At 37.1% G+C, this 17,023-nt stretch overlaps 6 protein-coding genes across 6 annotated transcripts; 3 read left to right on the top strand and 3 right to left on the bottom strand. All coding sequences in view use genetic code 12, as the record gives it.

Annotated features, from left to right (window-relative positions):
• Window positions 1-250: 250 nt before the first annotated feature.
• CANMA_001202 (uncharacterized protein) lies at window positions 251-895 on the top strand (the record flags this gene model as incomplete). The annotated part of the gene is made up of 1 exon (XM_051813147.1): window positions 251-895. One exon carries the CDS (start codon window positions 251-253, stop codon window positions 893-895), a length of 645 nt encoding a protein of 214 aa, XP_051673166.1.
• Window positions 896-1,030: 135 nt separating this feature from the next.
• GPI19 (phosphatidylinositol N-acetylglucosaminyltransferase) lies at window positions 1,031-1,651 on the top strand (the record flags this gene model as incomplete). The annotated part of the gene is made up of 1 exon (XM_051813146.1): window positions 1,031-1,651. One exon carries the CDS (start codon window positions 1,031-1,033, stop codon window positions 1,649-1,651), a length of 621 nt encoding a protein of 206 aa, XP_051673165.1.
• A 665-nt stretch (window positions 1,652-2,316) lies between these two features.
• Window positions 2,317-3,420, top strand: CANMA_001200 (uncharacterized protein; the record flags this gene model as incomplete). Its single annotated transcript, XM_051813145.1, has 1 exon — window positions 2,317-3,420. One exon carries the CDS (start codon window positions 2,317-2,319, stop codon window positions 3,418-3,420), a length of 1,104 nt encoding a protein of 367 aa, XP_051673164.1.
• Window positions 3,421-4,084: 664 nt separating this feature from the next.
• CANMA_001199 (uncharacterized protein) lies at window positions 4,085-6,967 on the bottom strand (the record flags this gene model as incomplete). The annotated part of the gene is made up of 1 exon (XM_051813144.1): window positions 4,085-6,967. The coding sequence occupies one exon, from the start codon at window positions 6,965-6,967 to the stop codon at window positions 4,085-4,087; it is 2,883 nt and encodes a 960-aa protein (XP_051673163.1).
• Window positions 6,968-7,661: 694 nt separating this feature from the next.
• Window positions 7,662-9,323, bottom strand: OPI1 (transcriptional regulator; the record flags this gene model as incomplete). The annotated part of the gene is made up of 1 exon (XM_051813141.1): window positions 7,662-9,323. The coding sequence occupies one exon, from the start codon at window positions 9,321-9,323 to the stop codon at window positions 7,662-7,664; it is 1,662 nt and encodes a 553-aa protein (XP_051673162.1).
• Window positions 9,324-11,825: 2,502 nt separating this feature from the next.
• CANMA_001197 (uncharacterized protein) lies at window positions 11,826-16,940 on the bottom strand (the record flags this gene model as incomplete). Its single annotated transcript, XM_051813140.1, has 1 exon — window positions 11,826-16,940. One exon carries the CDS (start codon window positions 16,938-16,940, stop codon window positions 11,826-11,828), a length of 5,115 nt encoding a protein of 1,704 aa, XP_051673161.1.
• Window positions 16,941-17,023: the final 83 nt, after the last annotated feature.

The raw sequence follows: 17,023 nt of genomic DNA, 5'->3' as shown, positions 1-17,023 counted from the left end.
TCTGCTGATGTTGGTGTGTGCGTGTGTGTTTGTATACGTCAAATCTGTCACTTTTGTATGGGAATATGTGGAGTGTCTCAACTTCTCCAAATGAGACAAAAAGAAACACGTCTTAGTTTTTTTTTTATTTTTTTTTCGTTCACCCTTCGTTCTCTCCGTTTTGTTTGTTAAAAGTTTTTGGCTGAAAAAAAAAACTTTTGGTTAAGCTTAGTTGTCCTTTTTCAATCATTTAACAGCACACTTGTCAATAATGTTTGTGCAGTCCATACTTTGTGTTTTGGTGTTTGCCCAATTGATTTCAGCGTCTGCCTTCACGTTTATCTTGGGTGCCAAAGAAAAATCATGTTTCTATGTGTTTACTGAAAAACCATCGACTCAAATCAGGTACTATTTTGCTGTTCAAAGTGGCGGCTCATTTGATGTTGATTATGTCATTAGTGATCCAAACCAAAACGTTATATACCAAGAGAACAAAAAGAGACACGGTGACTTTGTTTTCCCCGCTCAAATTGCTGGTGAATATGAATTTTGTTTTTCAAACACCATGTCAACATATCTGGAAAAGGTTGTTGACTTTGAAATTGAAGTTGAGGATGAAAGCACTGCACATAACATCAAAGCAAGCTTACCAAATCAACCAAATTCCAAACCCTTGGCTCATGTTGAGAATATGAGAACTACTGTGGATAATATTGAATCTCAGTTGGATGGATTGGCAAAGACATTACAGTTTTACAAAACAAGAAACAGTAGGAATCAAGCTACCGTCCAATCCACCGAATCAAGAATCTTTTACTTTTCGGTATTTGAGGTGCTTTTGATGGTTGGTATGGCTGTTTTACAAATTGCAATTGTTCAATTGTTTTTCAAAGGATCAAGAAAGCAATTGGTTTAAAAGAAAAAGCAAAAGAAGTAGAAAGAGAAAAAAATATAATATTATGTAGAGATATTTCTCTTCACTAATATATACATATATATATATATATATATATATACATACCCCCATACACATCTATCTTTCCTTATTGATATGTCCTTTCTAGATCTAAAGTCACGTTCATCACAAGCATTGAGGTCCCCCTCACCAAAACCTATACTACGAAGATTAGACCAGGAGTCTTCTGAAGAAGAAGAAGAAGAAGAACAAGAACAAGAACAAGAACAACAAGAAGATATGGACCACAACGTAAGCGTTAACAACGAAGATCAGTTAGCAAGGGAATCAGATATCACTGTTTCAAATATTAAACTGTCTCAAGCGGAATATCGAGGGTTTACCATATATGTGTTGAGTTCATTGGTCCTTTTTTTATATATTACGTGGACATTGGTACCACCAGCAACACTACATAAATTGTCCATTGATTACTACCCAGATAAATATTGGAGCATTGCTATCCCCAGCTATTCGCTAATGTTGATGTTGTTTATCTACTGGTTCCTAGCACTATACAATACCGAGGTGTTGACTTTAGATTTGGATGATGTCAATACGTTTATAGACGAACATACACAGTTTCCCAATGAGAGTGGCAGAGAGAGTAACCAAGTCATAAAGGATTACATACATCAAGCTCCAAGTGGAGTGTGGGATCTTCCAATAACTTTGGTCAATGAGGTCTTATATGACGACTTGGATAAGAGTAGTTAATATGTCATTATAAATAATAAAACTACAATTTTGATCCACTTTTGCAGTTATTTCACTGTCAAATCCCTTTTGATGCCTCTACATGCTGCTTTCCTTTAGTGGTTTACTTTGTTGTGGTTCTCTTTTCAATTTTAAGTTATTTTATTGACAAATTCTATACAATTCTCACATACTATAAGGAAGAATCTTTTATGTTGTAACTCATTTATCCATTGGTTGTCAACTTTTAGTCCTCAATTTTAGCTTGGTTTGCAACAAAAGTTACTTCATGATGATACTTCTGATATGGTTCTGAGGTGCATTTAACCTTTTCAATACCTGGAAATCCCACCAAATAGCACCATTCAGGGATCTAACTAAGCATACTTTATTTTAACAACCGGTTTAACTTGATATACAGTGAAATTTTAATTGGAATTTGGGTAAACAGTATTTTTCGATCTTACTCCATCTTGTATTGCACTTTATACGCAACTCGATTAAAATTAAAAGGACTTTTGTGAAATGCGCGACAGATGCGGAGAGATAATTTGCGTCTAAAAAAATATAACGCAACTTTAACCCGAACAACAAAGATAAAGTAAATAATATATTGATAAGCCAACAAAAGTTCCAACATATTATGTTTTTTAAGGAAACCATTTTTTCCCTAGTATTTCAGAAAGATGTCCGAGTTACAAGTGATTATTGCAGTAGTACTTGTCCTATCATTAACAGCGGCATATTTGATTCATAACCCAGAGAGGCGCCATCACCCACTCATTGCAAAAGTGACACCAATAGATCCAGATTTCAAATGGCAAGAGCAACAGCCACTACCAATACGCCCATTCGTTGGTAAACGAAACTTTAATCCCAAAATTGGAGTCAAGGACATATCAAATACTCCTAGTGACTGGTTGTTGATTGAAAACACTTATCATAAAGTGACTACATTAAAGGCACAATCGCTCAAGGTGAACCCAAAACAAACAATGCACATTTTTGAGGATTCCAAGTCAACAAAAGCACTACAAGAGCTTTATGAAGTGATTTTTGATTTTTACCTACAAAGGTTTCCTCAGTACTTCGTATTGGATCCCAAGACTAGAATGATTGAAAACAAAATCAATGGATTGAGATTTAGCAAAGATGCGAGCAAATTACCATCCTATGAGATATTGCTCAATATTGGGTCCAACATGGAAGAGGATTTCGTATTGTTGTTGAAGGATGATCCAAATGACAAAGAACAAGAGTATATTTTGCGATCATCAATTGTGGGGTTTCCTGCTGGGTTTGACCCCAGTATCTTGTTCAATAAACCAATTTCCTACATCCACGACTTAGTACCACAATACAAGCCAAGGTTACATAGCCCCATGCACAAGTTTTTCAATAATTTGAAGCAAACTGATTTATGGGTAAGGCATAATTGGTCAATACAAACTCATGGTGATTACTTTACATTGGCGAATCATGCACGAAAGGGCGAGGTGATAAAGAAGTTATCAGTCGAAGATATTGATTTTGCCAATGGATGCTTTTTGAGATGTGAAAGACAAGTGTTAACCAGAATAGCACTAACCGGTGCTGTTGTAATGACGGTTCGAACATATTTAACTAGCTTGGAAAAGATTAAAAATGAAGAAAACTTGGGCAAAGAGTTAATTCGAGGTATCGATTTATTGCCACTGGATGTGTCATATTATAAGAAAAGGGAGTCTTGGGGCGATGCGGTCAAGGAGTACTTGTCTACAAAAGAGAAGGATATTGGGATAGAGAAATAGCTACTGCAGTTATAATTAGGTTGCTTTGCAAGGCCAAAGAAGTTCCGAATGAGTCAAAAGTTTCCTAATATTGATTGACCTAACTGCTGGGGAAGGTTTTGCTTTGTTATTTACAACCTTCGTGTTTTATATTGTTGATGCTAGTGCCCTTAATTATATTGACTTGCAAGTGTGCACAAGGAGCGATACAATAAGATAGAGAGGCAGAGAGACACAGAGAGAGGTACACAGAGAGAGGTACACAGAGAGAGATAGAGTGAGAGGTTGATTGAATTTGATGTCATATTAAAAAAATAATACATAGCATGAATTGAAAAGCAAAAAAGGATGACACCGCTCAATATATATACCAAAACACATGATAATAGACTGAGCTCTTCATAAATTTTGTCTTTATATGAGGTTTGGCCAACGATAACCCAATATTTGATAAAGATTCCAACCTGTTTCACGCAGTCAGTGTGCTTTTCCGCTTAATTTTGTTTTTTGTTGATTTGTTTCAAAACCAAGTCTATTTACTTTTCTTATAATCCTATATATCTATAAACTAATCAATAAGCTATTATAAAAGTTAGTCACTTAATCATTGACTCAATCAAGCACATGTCATCTGCTTATAATCATCTTCTTCTCTAGATCCCACCCTCTCCCATTTACACCGCCATTATACATCCAAACTATTTCTTAATGAAGGATTCACCAATTTCAACACTTGATTCCATCCGTCTTGTCCCAATACTGATTTGTAATGATTAATTAAATTTAAAAATTGTTGTTGCAATTCACTTGTAGCATCTTCATAATTAGCCAACACTTCCAAAAATTTGGCAAGATTAACTTTACCTTGCTGGGTTTGTAATCCACCAAAACCAGAATCAGGATTCACTTCAATGACTTTCAACATTCCTTGTAACCCTGTTTGCTTTTCTTCGTTATCAACCAAGTTCACAAATCTCGTGCACCAAGGAGTAACAAATTCAATTAATCTTGGTGCAAGTAATTCTGCCCCAACAAGCCCCATTCTTCCTAAGCATATAGCACAATTCTCCAATACCGTGTCTTGAGTATCAGTACTATTGAGAACTGGCACCAACAAATTGATTAAATTAGACAAGTACGCTTCTGTATTTTTTGCTGGCAACCGAATAATCATCTCACCTAGTGCCCAAATAGCATTATTGTAAACGGGGAAAGTCTCAGAATTTCGGTTGTTTATTTCATTACCAATGCTAATGAAAATCGGATGTAAATAAGGCTTCAAGGTATCTATGATATAAATGGCCATATCTCCAAGTAATGCATAAGCCGATTGTCTAACATCAGAATTGAAGTCTTCAAAACAAACCAACAAACAATCAGTCAAGTCAAAACTTGGCTTGTCATGATGTTGAATCAAATCAATTGAGTGAAACTCAAATCCCTGGATCAACCCATCAATCAAATCTAACGAAGTAACCATGAAATCCTTTTCTGGTGTATCTATTGATGGATCAGTTTGGCAATTCTGGTCCATAAGAATACAATTTGACAAAATCTTCAAAGCTCTGTCGTATACAGGAATAGCATAGGGGGCAAACAACTCTTTCAACGTGGCAGCAACCGATGCCATACATTCAAGTAGTGGCCATAACGCCGTGTCATCATCCAGTAACTGGTCCCATCTTTGTAACAACGGAGGAAGCAAAATGGTAACATACTTGGGATCTCGAGATAAGTTTTCGTATCCCATCTTTTCCACAAATGTTTGAACGCAATCGTACAATATGATTAAGTTTTTACGCTGGTATGTTTGGAAACATTGTGCAAAATGATGTAGTAATGGTTCAAGATAAAATTCAATCAATTGCGGATCGCTCTCTTCAATAAAGGCAGAAAGTGCAGAACAAGCAGCTTCTTGGACAATCTTTTTAGGATCCAATGCACAAGCAACAATCGATTGGAATGTGGGTTGGAAAAAAGTGGCATACTCACCACCTTCATGTGCTTCCTGACTTACCCATCCTGCATACCTTGATAACGTCCAACAGGTAATTTGTCTTACTCTTGGTTGATCATCTTGTAATCTATCAACGAGGAATGGCACAAGTTGGGGTAGCTTATCACTGGCTAAATTGATAAAGCTGTTGCTCATTGCACCGAATGCTAAAATTGCTGCTTCTCTAGTGGGCCATTCTGTTGACATGATTTTTTCTTGTAAGATGGGCAAGGCCAAAATGAGAACTTCTTGCGGTAAGTTTTCACTCAATACATCCAATGTTGCTGCTGAGCATTTCCTCAAACTCCACTCACCCATGTCATCTTCATCGTCTTCTTCATCATCATCATCGTCGTCGTCATCGTCATCTCCATTGTCATTATCAGCACCATTGCTATATGACCCATCTCCGTTTTCAGATATTGCTACACCATTCTCAATATTAGCAGCATCACCTTTAGTAGTTCCATTGGTTCGTCTTGCGTCTTTTGACTTGGCATTGGTTGGCTTGATATCTTCGTCCTTATCTGCCACATTGGCATCATCATTATTGTCAGCCACTTCCATGAGAAACATTTCTTCCTCTGAATACACCATGTTATCCAACAATACTGGTAGAATAACCTTCAATTTATCGGTGGTAAAGACAGCTTTAAAGTCACTAGAACTTGCCAATGCCAACAAAAATTCTCCTGCTTCCAAACTTAATTCATTATTGGTGCCCTTTTGTATCACGTGTAAACAATAGCTCATTATTCCATCGATATGAGGTGCCAATTTATCTGGTCTTGTTTCCAAAATCGAAAGGAAGGCGGTGCATATGTTCTTCTTCAAAGTGTATGCATCGGATGTTTCAATACTATCAGTACCTTGTGCCAATTCGAATATTTTGGTTAAAAATTGGTCAATCAAGACGAGAAACGATTGAGTGTCTAAAATGATAAATTGATTGAAGCAATGTACCGCAAATGCCTTGACTTTCATACTAGGCAGATCCATTAATTTCAAAAATTCGGGAAGTAACAAATTCAATGGTCGTTCGCCATTGTATTCTCGATCTAGTTCATAATACGAGTCCTCGCAGATTTTAGCAAGGGCGCTCATTGCTGCTTCTTGAGCAGAAAACTGGTGGCTTGTTGTTGTATGGTCTCCATCACCTTGACCATGATGAGCCAAAGTTAACAAACTGGTTAGGGCTGTGCCCCACTGTGATATTCCATAAATCGAAAATAGCGAAGTTATTACATTCCCGGTAATATTTCTCACCATTGCATCAGGGCTTGTCAAGCCTTGAATGATGTTATTGGTAATATAACTTCTATCGATCAGATGATTCGACTTGTTTTTCAAAATGATATTCTTCAAGTTGATACCTGCTGCTGCACGTACATCGGGTTTGGCTGTATTGTCAAATACCAAGATTGTAAATAAATAATTTTCAATTTCTAAATTCTGTTTGGCCTGTACTAAAGCCTCATTAGCTAATTTTCGTTCTTCATTATTTGGTGACAAAGTTCCTTGAAAAATATGTTTGAGTTGTTCAACGGCATTTGCATCGGGTGTCCAAGACATTGTAAAACGTGAAAAAGAAATCAACAGTCGATTTGTTATGATCTTAAAGAAAGTACGTGTTGATGATGTATTTCATGTAGATAGAAGGTGGAGAGGTATGTGACACACAAACTGTAAATAGACTTCTGTATATTTGACCTCTTTCCTTCTGATTGCAGACTTCTTTTCTTTTTTTGGTTTTTTTTTTTTTTTCTTTTCTTTTGTTTTTTTTGAAATTGAATGAAAAACGACTAAAGAGAGAAGACAAATATTTCTTTGTGCGCCTTTTACTTCGGTGTCTCTTCAAACTTACAATGGAGATACACATGCACAGCAAAAACGTATATGTTTGAATCATTAACTAGAGAGGTAAAAGCCGCACGCAGATATAGGTGCAAACTAGTACTAAAGGTACTTCTTTGCAACAATTACTAGCTCAGAAGTAAATAGCAGAGAGATATGATGCTGACCCAGTTTTTGTAAAGGGTTTACATCAAATAAGTTTGATCATTAAAAAAAAAAAAGAAAAGCTTTTAAGCATAAGTTACATATTAAAGTTACCAGATGTACACATCTGAGATCAACTCAAAGTTCCATCTTACCTTGTGACCCAAAAGCCAAACGTACTTAACAAATTAAAGCTGCTTTGCCATTTTTTTTAAATCGAGCAAAGTGTAACCATACACGATTCCTAATAAAGTAAGTTCATTTACTATCAGTTTTCAATCAACTCGTCAATCCTCATTCTCTTTGTCGCCGAAGTTATGCCATCTGGCTCTTCACTTGAACATCTAGTACTAGCCAGATCGAAATTCTTTTCATCCTTCATTTCCACATCGTTTTCCTTTTCTTGATCATTTATCTCATTTGCAACCCCACCACTAGTTTCATTGGTTGGTTCTTGTACTTCTCCATTAACCCACGTTTCAACGTGCTCCAATTGCAGACTGAAAACATTAGTCAATTTTGTAATCATCTCCAAACTTTCCTTAGCAAAAACAAATATACGATCATTGCCCCCATCATTTTCAGCATGTTGCAACGATGCAGGTAAACGCAATATAATATCACGTATGGTATTTTTCAATTCGTATTCTTGCAAACACGATCCATGAGACGAAGTTGGAGTTAACGTAGTTGTAGGTGTGTTTGCAGTTCCAGTAGAACCACTAGGTACGGGGGTTCCGTTGAAGGAACTAGTACGAGATAGTGTGTTGGGATGGCATGCTGCTGGTGTTGTAGGTGTTGCCGGTGTAGTCTCTGTTGTTTGTGTTGCCTGTGCTGCCTGTGTTGGCGCTGTTGCCGACAAAGTACTTGGACGAAAGTTCAGAATAAGATGGATAATCTTTTTGACAGTACCCACTATCTCTCCCTTTGTCTTTTCAGTTGTTTGGTCAGAAATAATGCTTTCATTTGATCGTTGGGCTTGTAATTGATGCCTTTTTTCTTTAATTGCCATTTCAGTTTCATCGAGTTTAAGCTGAAGAAAATTAATCTTTGAATTAATTGTAGCATTAGCTGCCCTTAGGATATGGATACAAAATTGCAATCTCCTCTTTGCATCTGAACTAGGTACAATACCAGATTGTGATGAAGTTGTTGCAACGGAAATTGCGGAAGATGAAGATAGTCTTCGCTTCTTTTGCTTATTGTCGAATGATGACATGCTATACTGATTCAATGTTGGCGAAAGAGGCGATCCAGCACCATGTGATGATGATGATGATGATGACACATGCCTCTTTGTTTGATGTCTAGTGTTTAAATTGTCCTCAATTCTGGTAACCACAGGTATAGCAGCAGCTTCAACAATTCCAGCAGCATAGTTAAATGAAGAGTATCTTCTTTTGGAAGTTTCATAGTACTTAACTGCATTCATCACAATGGGATGTTTGGCAACCATTGAAACAGTTGAAACAAGGGGGTGTCTCTGTTGGTGATGATGATGTTGTTGTTGTTGATGTTCTGAATCTGCCATGTCGCAATCTTCATCATAGTCGGTAGTTACCATAGTATCAGCATCAGAAGGAGGAGTAGCGCTTCCAGTCAACTGCGTTAGTGCTTCTGCAGCTGACAAATCTCTTTGTTCAGGAGACACATGTGGTAGTGGAAGCAGTTGTTGCTGGTGCTGGTGCTGGTGCAGGTTCTCAGAGTTTAGCATGTGATGAATAGAAAGTGAGGATGCCGACATTGTAGAGCCTGGTCGTTGGGGTTGAGAAGCGGACGTATTGTGAATAATTGGATCCTTTGAGTACGGAGGAGGTGGTAACTCTGGTGTAGCAGAAGTGTTGGTATCAGCCCCTAGTGGTTGAGATCTAGCAGTGGAATCTCTGTTATTGTGAGGAGAAGGTGGTGGTTTTGAAGAGTGTGGGTCCATACTTTGATATTTTTCCAATTCGGCTACTAGTCTTATAGAAATTACAGCTTAGCACTGTTGGTGGGATGGGATTACTCGAAGTGAGTATATTATATTGTGGTGAGGTGTAATGTGGGGCAGGTGAAAATATATATCACCAGTACAACTTTGTATATGAATATGTATATGTAAATGTGTGCACTCTCTGTAAAATATAGACGGGCAGTACAAAAGTTGAAAATATTCTGCAAAGTGTAGTGAAGAAATGGGGATATATATATATATATATATATATATATATATATCTTATAGATTTGATACTATGGTGGTGATGATGATGATGATGATGATGAATTTATATATATATATAAAAGTGTTGGGATTTATCACTAGATATGGTCGTTTCTTAGACTCTTTATAAAAAAGAAAGGAAAAAAGAAAAATTGTTAAATGTAGAGAGAAAATAAAATAAAATAGAATAATAAAAGTTAAACGTTTGTTATTACGTAATATAGTACGTAAAACATCTGCATGTTTTTCTTTTCAAAATAAATGAGTGTGATAATTTTATGAATGTGTATAAAATGATATCATATACAGCAAAACTCCAAACGGAGATATATATATATATATATATATATGAAGCAAGGGATTTTAGAATGATACCAACAACTAAGCATCAATCATAAGACTATCTATCACTTGCTTTGTTAGAATCTCGGAGTTAGTATAGTTTACCTATCGACTATTTGACTTTCTCTTCTCCTTTACCTCCTTGTTTGGCACAAAAGTTAACAAAGAAAAATAAACAAAACAAAAAACAAATGGCGAAAAAAAGTTTATCATGTGAAGCTTTACTTTGAGTGTAATACAATCTACTTGTAGTCTTTCCTCTTTATGGTCTTCAACAACTGATAACTGGCGTCACCTCTTTTGATATCAGTGGACAATGAGAGTGGTGAGAATTTATCTGTTTTGTCTTTACTCTTTTAATGTTTCGGTTGAATGCCTGCGCGTGTGTCTGCGTGTGTGTCTGCGTGTGCATGTGTGTGTTTCTTTTCACAAGACATCACAATAAAAAGGACAATTGAAAAACTCCGAGGCTGTGCACGTGACTCTCTCTATAATTTTATTTTTGTGTCTCACTACCAAATTATTTAAGCATTTTTATACGGTTTATTTCTTTTAATTTTCGTCCTAATAAAAAAAAAAAAAGGTTTAGAAACGAAAAACAGACAACGACAGATAGCGACAGACAGAGAAAGCCTTTTACCCCCACTTTCTTCTCCACCAAAGATTCAAACACAATTTCAGCTGATCTTTTTACATAGATATCTATATGTATAACTCTATCACAGAAACAACAAACGTACTATGTAGTAATATCTGTACCTATTTTCTTTTTTTTACTTCACTTTGAGTGGGAGACATTTCTAATAGGAGAGGTCAATTTCAAGTACAATTGGCGAACTTGAAGAAGAAAGAAATCACCTTCTTTTTTAATTTATTTTTACTTTGTCTTGTGAAAATCTATTTTTTTTTTTGTTTCTATATTTAATTTTGATTTTATTTTTTTCTTTGTCTTTTTTTTTGCAAGATTAACTTTATTTTTGCATGTGATAAATATTTTGTTCTGTTTTTCTTAGACAATAGTGAGACAAACACAGATTTAATCAATACTCAAGTAAGCCTGTACTCAGGTCTAAAGAATCTTACTTGGATACTATCTAGAGTATATACATATATACATATAATGCGTGAATCACAAATGTCTGCCTATGTCTTACCCAACAAACTAAGGAGACACAGTGAAAACTGTATATACAAAAGCACACAGTTTATGTTGGGTTTTAGTTAGTGGGGGTGAGAAGAAGGAGGGGGAGTGGACAATTTCAACAACATATCTTTAGTCATTCTATTACTTCATTCCCTTTTCATTCATTCGTAAATCCAACTTAGAAAGAGATCTCTCATTCTTTGTCTTTCTCTGTCTCTATCTCAACACTTTTACAATTAAGACAATATGCATATACATTACATACATATACATATATACAACATTTACACCTTCACTCACACCAGACACACACACACTCTCTTTCTCCACACTCTCCACACTCTCCACACTCTCCCTTTTAGACTTTGCGTAACCAATGGTTTCAGTTTTGAGTAAAATGTCTTAGATCAATCGCTTTTACCTTCATACGGTTTCTTTTTCTTACCCCATTACATTGCCTTTCCACCCCAGCCCCCTTAACCCAACCATCTCCGGGACTCCCCTCCCTTTACTAGAAAAGTAAAACACCTGAGTTTTCCTTACTGTTTAAAATAATACATTAATGTTCAATTTTTATTGTTAAAAAAAGATGAAATTACCTATCTATAAAACAGCTCAATTGACAAAGGACGCAGCCATACTGTCCCCCCCCCCCCCCACTCAAGCGTTGGCTCTCTAATCTTTGGTTTAGTTATTCTCACTTCTTGAAGCCTTTTTGACATCTAATCCAAACCTCTTTTACCTTCTTACTCATTATCACGCACATATTCAATAGCTTTTGCTTTAACCTTACCAACCATCTTATCGTCACCTTGACCCTCTTCGTATGCCAACCACTTGTTGAAAAAGAATTTAGCCTGTTTACGCGATACTCTTTTGTTTTCAATCACTCTGGTAAACAAGTTTTCAATTTGCTGCTTATTAGAACCAGCACCAACACCTTTGTCGTTCTCACCACCACCGTATTTGATTTCTTGATCAATATATACATTCCATAAATCAATACGCTTTGGTGCATCAGCAATCAACCCTTCAAATAAGGATCTTGCTTGTTCAACCTCACCCTTGGCAAATTCCAATTGAGCGAACTTTCGTACAACCTCAATATGGTCACGTTTAGGCAACACTTGCAAAGCCTTCGCCAACACTTGATGAGCCTCATTATTCAAATTTTGATCCAACAAAAATGATCCATACAATACCCAAGTCAAGACACTTTGACCAAACTTTTTACCCATAACTTTAAACAAGTCACGTGCATGTTCAAACTTTTCACTCAAAATTAAAATACTGGCCAATTTTTGATAAATTGTAAATGCATCCATATATTGACAAGCCTTTTTGAATACAGCATCTAAACTCTCATCAGTGCCAAAGGTATTTTCCAAGTTTAGTAAAGCAATCCATATATTCAACTTTTCTTGCTCTTCACGATAATTGATTGTTTCCAAAGCACGTTCACCAATTTGTCTGGCTTTATCAACCTCACTCAATTGCAAATTGAATGACATATAATTCATCCACAAGATGGAACTGTTGGGGTTACCAATTAGTAATCGTTCAAAATCAGCCACCGACTGTGGTGCACGAGTATTTAAATCAATGGTCTTGTCTTCAACTCGGGTTTGTTTACGCGATTTCTTTGCTTTAGAGCGTTTGGAGTTGTTCATGAAATCTTCGTCATCGGAGGAAGAGTCGTGGTCTTCAGTTTGATCAAGAATTGATGCAGTCCAGTCGAAACCATTTGTTGATAAAGCACTAGGTTCCAATAATGACGTTCCTTCCTCTTCTTCTTCTACTTCTTCATCGTCCTCATCATCGCTCTCTTCTTCGGCATCGATAATCACATCCTCGTTCTCGCTCTCTTCACTGGTCTCCTCATTTTCATCTTCTTCTTCTCCCTCGATATTTTCCATCTCAACATCGCTGACACTCTCTTCAGCGGCATCTTCAAAGTACGATGCTTTCATTCCCAATGATAACTGCTTCTTTGCTGAGTCAATCTTCAATATCTTGACCTTGACACGGTCCCCTTCACCAAATAATGCCATCACATTCTTGACATCATTTTCGGATATCTCCGAGTGGTGGCATAACCCACTTATATTTACAGTACCATCCAATTTAACAAATACACCAAAATCTGTAGTCTTGGTTACGTAACCTTCAAATATATCACCAACTGATAGATCATCAAACGTCTTCATTGTTTTCAACTCTCCATTGACTTCGCTTTCTTTTAAAGTCATCAAAACTCTACCTTCCTCTTTACAACTGACGATTTTCCCAGTAACCGATTGATTAGGCTTGAAGAACTTCTTCCAATCCTTTAAATACGAATCACTCAAATCAGAAACCCTGACTAATGCAAATACCGATCTGCCTAATGAAACATATACACCATTGGCACCTACGTTTTTGACGAACCCTCTGACAATGTCCCCTCGAGATAAGTCTTCAAAGGTGTTGATTGTTTTATCAGAACTAGTTTCATCCCTCAAGCTAACTGAAATCTTTTGTTGGTCTGCGTCCAAATCCAACACCTTTGCCGCGACGTATTCATTGACGTGCAATGCACGATCCAATTTATCTGAATAATCATTCAATGCATCGGTAATGAAAGATGACGCTATTACCTTGTCACCAAGATCGACCAATACATACATGTCTTTGACTTTAATAATACGTGCTGGATAAGTGTTTCCTTTAACCACATCGTCAAATTTGCGAATGTAGTTTTTCCTTGAAGTTAAGGCCAATGTGTGATGTTCACTATCAACCTCCTTGACTTTTACCTTTACAGCAGCACCGGTGGGATACTTGTTATCAAAATCGTGGAAAATCGTACCATCGTCAGATAAATCCATAAAGGAAATACGCCCCTTGATTGATGGAGATATTGACACCCAGACAAACCCACGATCAACATTATTGATGAATGCAACAAATTCGTCTCCCACTTTGACATCAGCAAGCTTCAAATCACTCAAGTTCTTGTTGTGTGTCTTGGCATCATGCAACGACAACTCCAAAACCGTTTGCTTATTAGCTTTATTGTGGGTTATTGGCAAAAATGTATGGTTCTTGGCATCATGAACACCTATGATTTTCACATCGAGCTCATCACCCTTGTGAAATCCAGATAATGGCTGCGACAAGTTGCTAATATCTTTGATTGATTTAAAGCACTGGGTTGCATCAATACGGCCGTTTAAATTGTCAGCTAATCGAATATTCAATTGAGTACCTTTAACGGATTTAATAATGGCCTTTGTAAAATCTCCTGGAGCATAATCTTCGATCGACTTTTTGGTTGGATCCACGGGATTGACCAAACTGTCCCCAGTACTTTCATTGTTATCGGCAATAGTGAGCAAAAATCTTTTATTTTCCAGATCAACACTCAAAACCCGACATGTCAATGATTGATACTTGTAAAATCTTTTCGACAAATCTTCATTAACAGTCTTGGAAACATATTTCGCCAAAATCAATCCGGTTAATCTTCCAGTGAAAGTAACAAATATTCCTAGATTAGTAACCGACTTGACATAACCTTTAACAATTTTATTTGGTTGAATATCATCAAAATCGGTTGGCAATTGTTTCTTCTTTGATGCCCCAATAAGAGATCTTTTGGCAGTGGCTATAACAGTTCTTGCTTTCAAGTCCTTTTCCAAAATCAAAACCTCAATTTTCGAACTAATTTCAAGTTTCTTGAACAAGGCTCTGTTCTGCTCATAGTTTCCGTCGGTAAGTTGTCCATCACTAATAACTCCTCTGAGGTTTGAGCCTTCCAACTCGATCAACACTGAGTCATTCTTCTTTTCAACCACAACTGCCTGAACAACAGAGGTACCAGGTATCAAATTGGTAATCTCGGCTTTTTGCAATGTGGACAACTGGCTCGATTGTTTCAAAGTAGCCACCAAACGCTTTTGTTCCTTGTTTATATCTAAAATCTTTACGTTGACCACTTGACCGAGTTTTAAATATTTGGATGCATCATTGACAAATGTCTCGGAAATTTCAGTTTTTGGTAAAAATGCACGAAGTGATCCAAAGAATGAAACAATGGCACCTCCGTGAACAAACTTTTCAACAGTGGCATTCGTTTTCATGCCAATTTTTGCCTCCTCAAAGTTTGAAAGTATATCATCATCCTCCAAATTAACCAATGACTTTCTCACTGTGACCAATGGAGTCTTTCCTCTGTGAGCCAAAAGTCTCCCCTTAACTTTCGAGCCGACTCTAAATTTCCTCTCGGGGTAAACAAGTTTCACATCCGACATTTGGCTCGGAGGAATGAACCCATGGAAGTCATCCAAAAACTTAACTTGAATGCCACCGGAATCAGGCAAAACATTAACAATCTCACAATTGGGTAGAAGTGTTCCAATGGGAATATCTTTTACACTTAGGTAAGGAGCCTCGATCGTTGAAGGCTTGAAAGTCAAAATGTACAAGTTCTCAACCATGTTGTAGCCAATTACTCTGGCTTTGTGCTTACTAGACACGCTGTAATCAATCAATGTTTTCGTTTCATCAATATTTGAATTGTGGATTTGGCCAAAAGTGGACAGTCCAAGCTTCGCATAAATGTATTCATGATCGGATCCAAGCACCTCCAGATCATCATAGACGTGACCTACAGGGAATGCCTCAAGAGCATCTGTTTGGGTAGTTTCATTTCCCATCTGCAATACATGCTGCACCAATGAAAGGATCAACTTGCGAACACCACCTTTTTGCAATATCACCATTATTCTAGCCTTGACTGTGCTTCCAATAGCAAACTTGTGCTTCAATTCTTGAACGCTAAACACTTGAACATCGGAAAAATTAATTGTACCATCAACTAGTCCAAATACCCTTGTAGAGATACCCGACTCATTAATATCGCTGACAAGGGCATCCACAATAGCTCCTACTTGTATAGCATCGACAGATGAAATAGTGGTAACTGGAGTTAATTTCTTTATGGTCGATGCGGCCGGTTTAACAGTAATAATTCTTCCTGCGGGTTTAGATACCACTGAGGCAGTAAATACTGACCCTTCACCAAGACTATTGGGGTCTATCTCAGCATTCTTTAACTCCTTGTTCGACACAAATGCCGAAAGCCCCTCAATTCCGCTATCCAAAATCAAACCATGGTCTTCAATAGACTTGACCGAGCACAGCAAAATATTTCCCGGAACTAAGTCTTCCTTTTCTAAATTGGCGTTAACCACTTCAGGTTCAATACTCACCTCTATTCGTTTCTTGTTAGACGTCTCAGTTTCAACAACCTTTGCTTTCAACCATGAACCAACATTGAAAATAGCTTTCAAGTCGGGAAACACTTTTTCGGATTTTGACTTTATAAGAGCGCCATTTTCATCATCTTCATCATCTTCACTACCGTCATCTTCGCTATCTTCTTCATATTTTTTAATCAAATCTGTAACGTGTGAGCTGATCGCAGTGATGGGCACAAATCCCACCAAGCTATTTTCCAACGCTAATGCAATATCCAACTTGTTAATTGCTTTAATTTGTCCAAATGCAAATGACCCTGGAACTAGATTTTTAAACGACAAGTACTCAGCTTGTGTCTTCTTCTCGTCCTCGGCATCATCCTCTGCATTAGACAGACCCAACTTTGATCCTTTCTTCTTATTCGTGCGTTGCTTCTTCCGAGGTTTATCTGATTCAGTGTCACTCTTGGTTCTTTTATTTTGACTCGCTACTTCAAATAATACATCTTTGGTTGCCTCGTTTGAAATTTCCTTCACCTCCAACGGAGTCAATCCAGTAGCACCTCCTCTTGGAAAAGCGTACTCGTTGCTACTTATTTTGGAGTCAGTAGCATCAGACATATTGTAAAGACACAAATGAAGCTGCTGTGGTTAAAGTGTGAATAAGAAAAGGGCAATGTTTTATAGTTTTCTCTTTGCAAAAA

Source organism: Candida margitis (assembly GCF_024628925.1).
Source record: "Candida margitis strain CBS 14175 chromosome Unknown scaffold56, whole genome shotgun sequence".
NCBI classification, from domain to species: Eukaryota; Fungi; Ascomycota; class Pichiomycetes; order Serinales; family Debaryomycetaceae; genus Lodderomyces; species Lodderomyces margitis.
The sequence above is the reverse complement of the archived record's forward strand: the minus strand, read 5'-3'. Positions and strand labels throughout refer to the sequence as shown.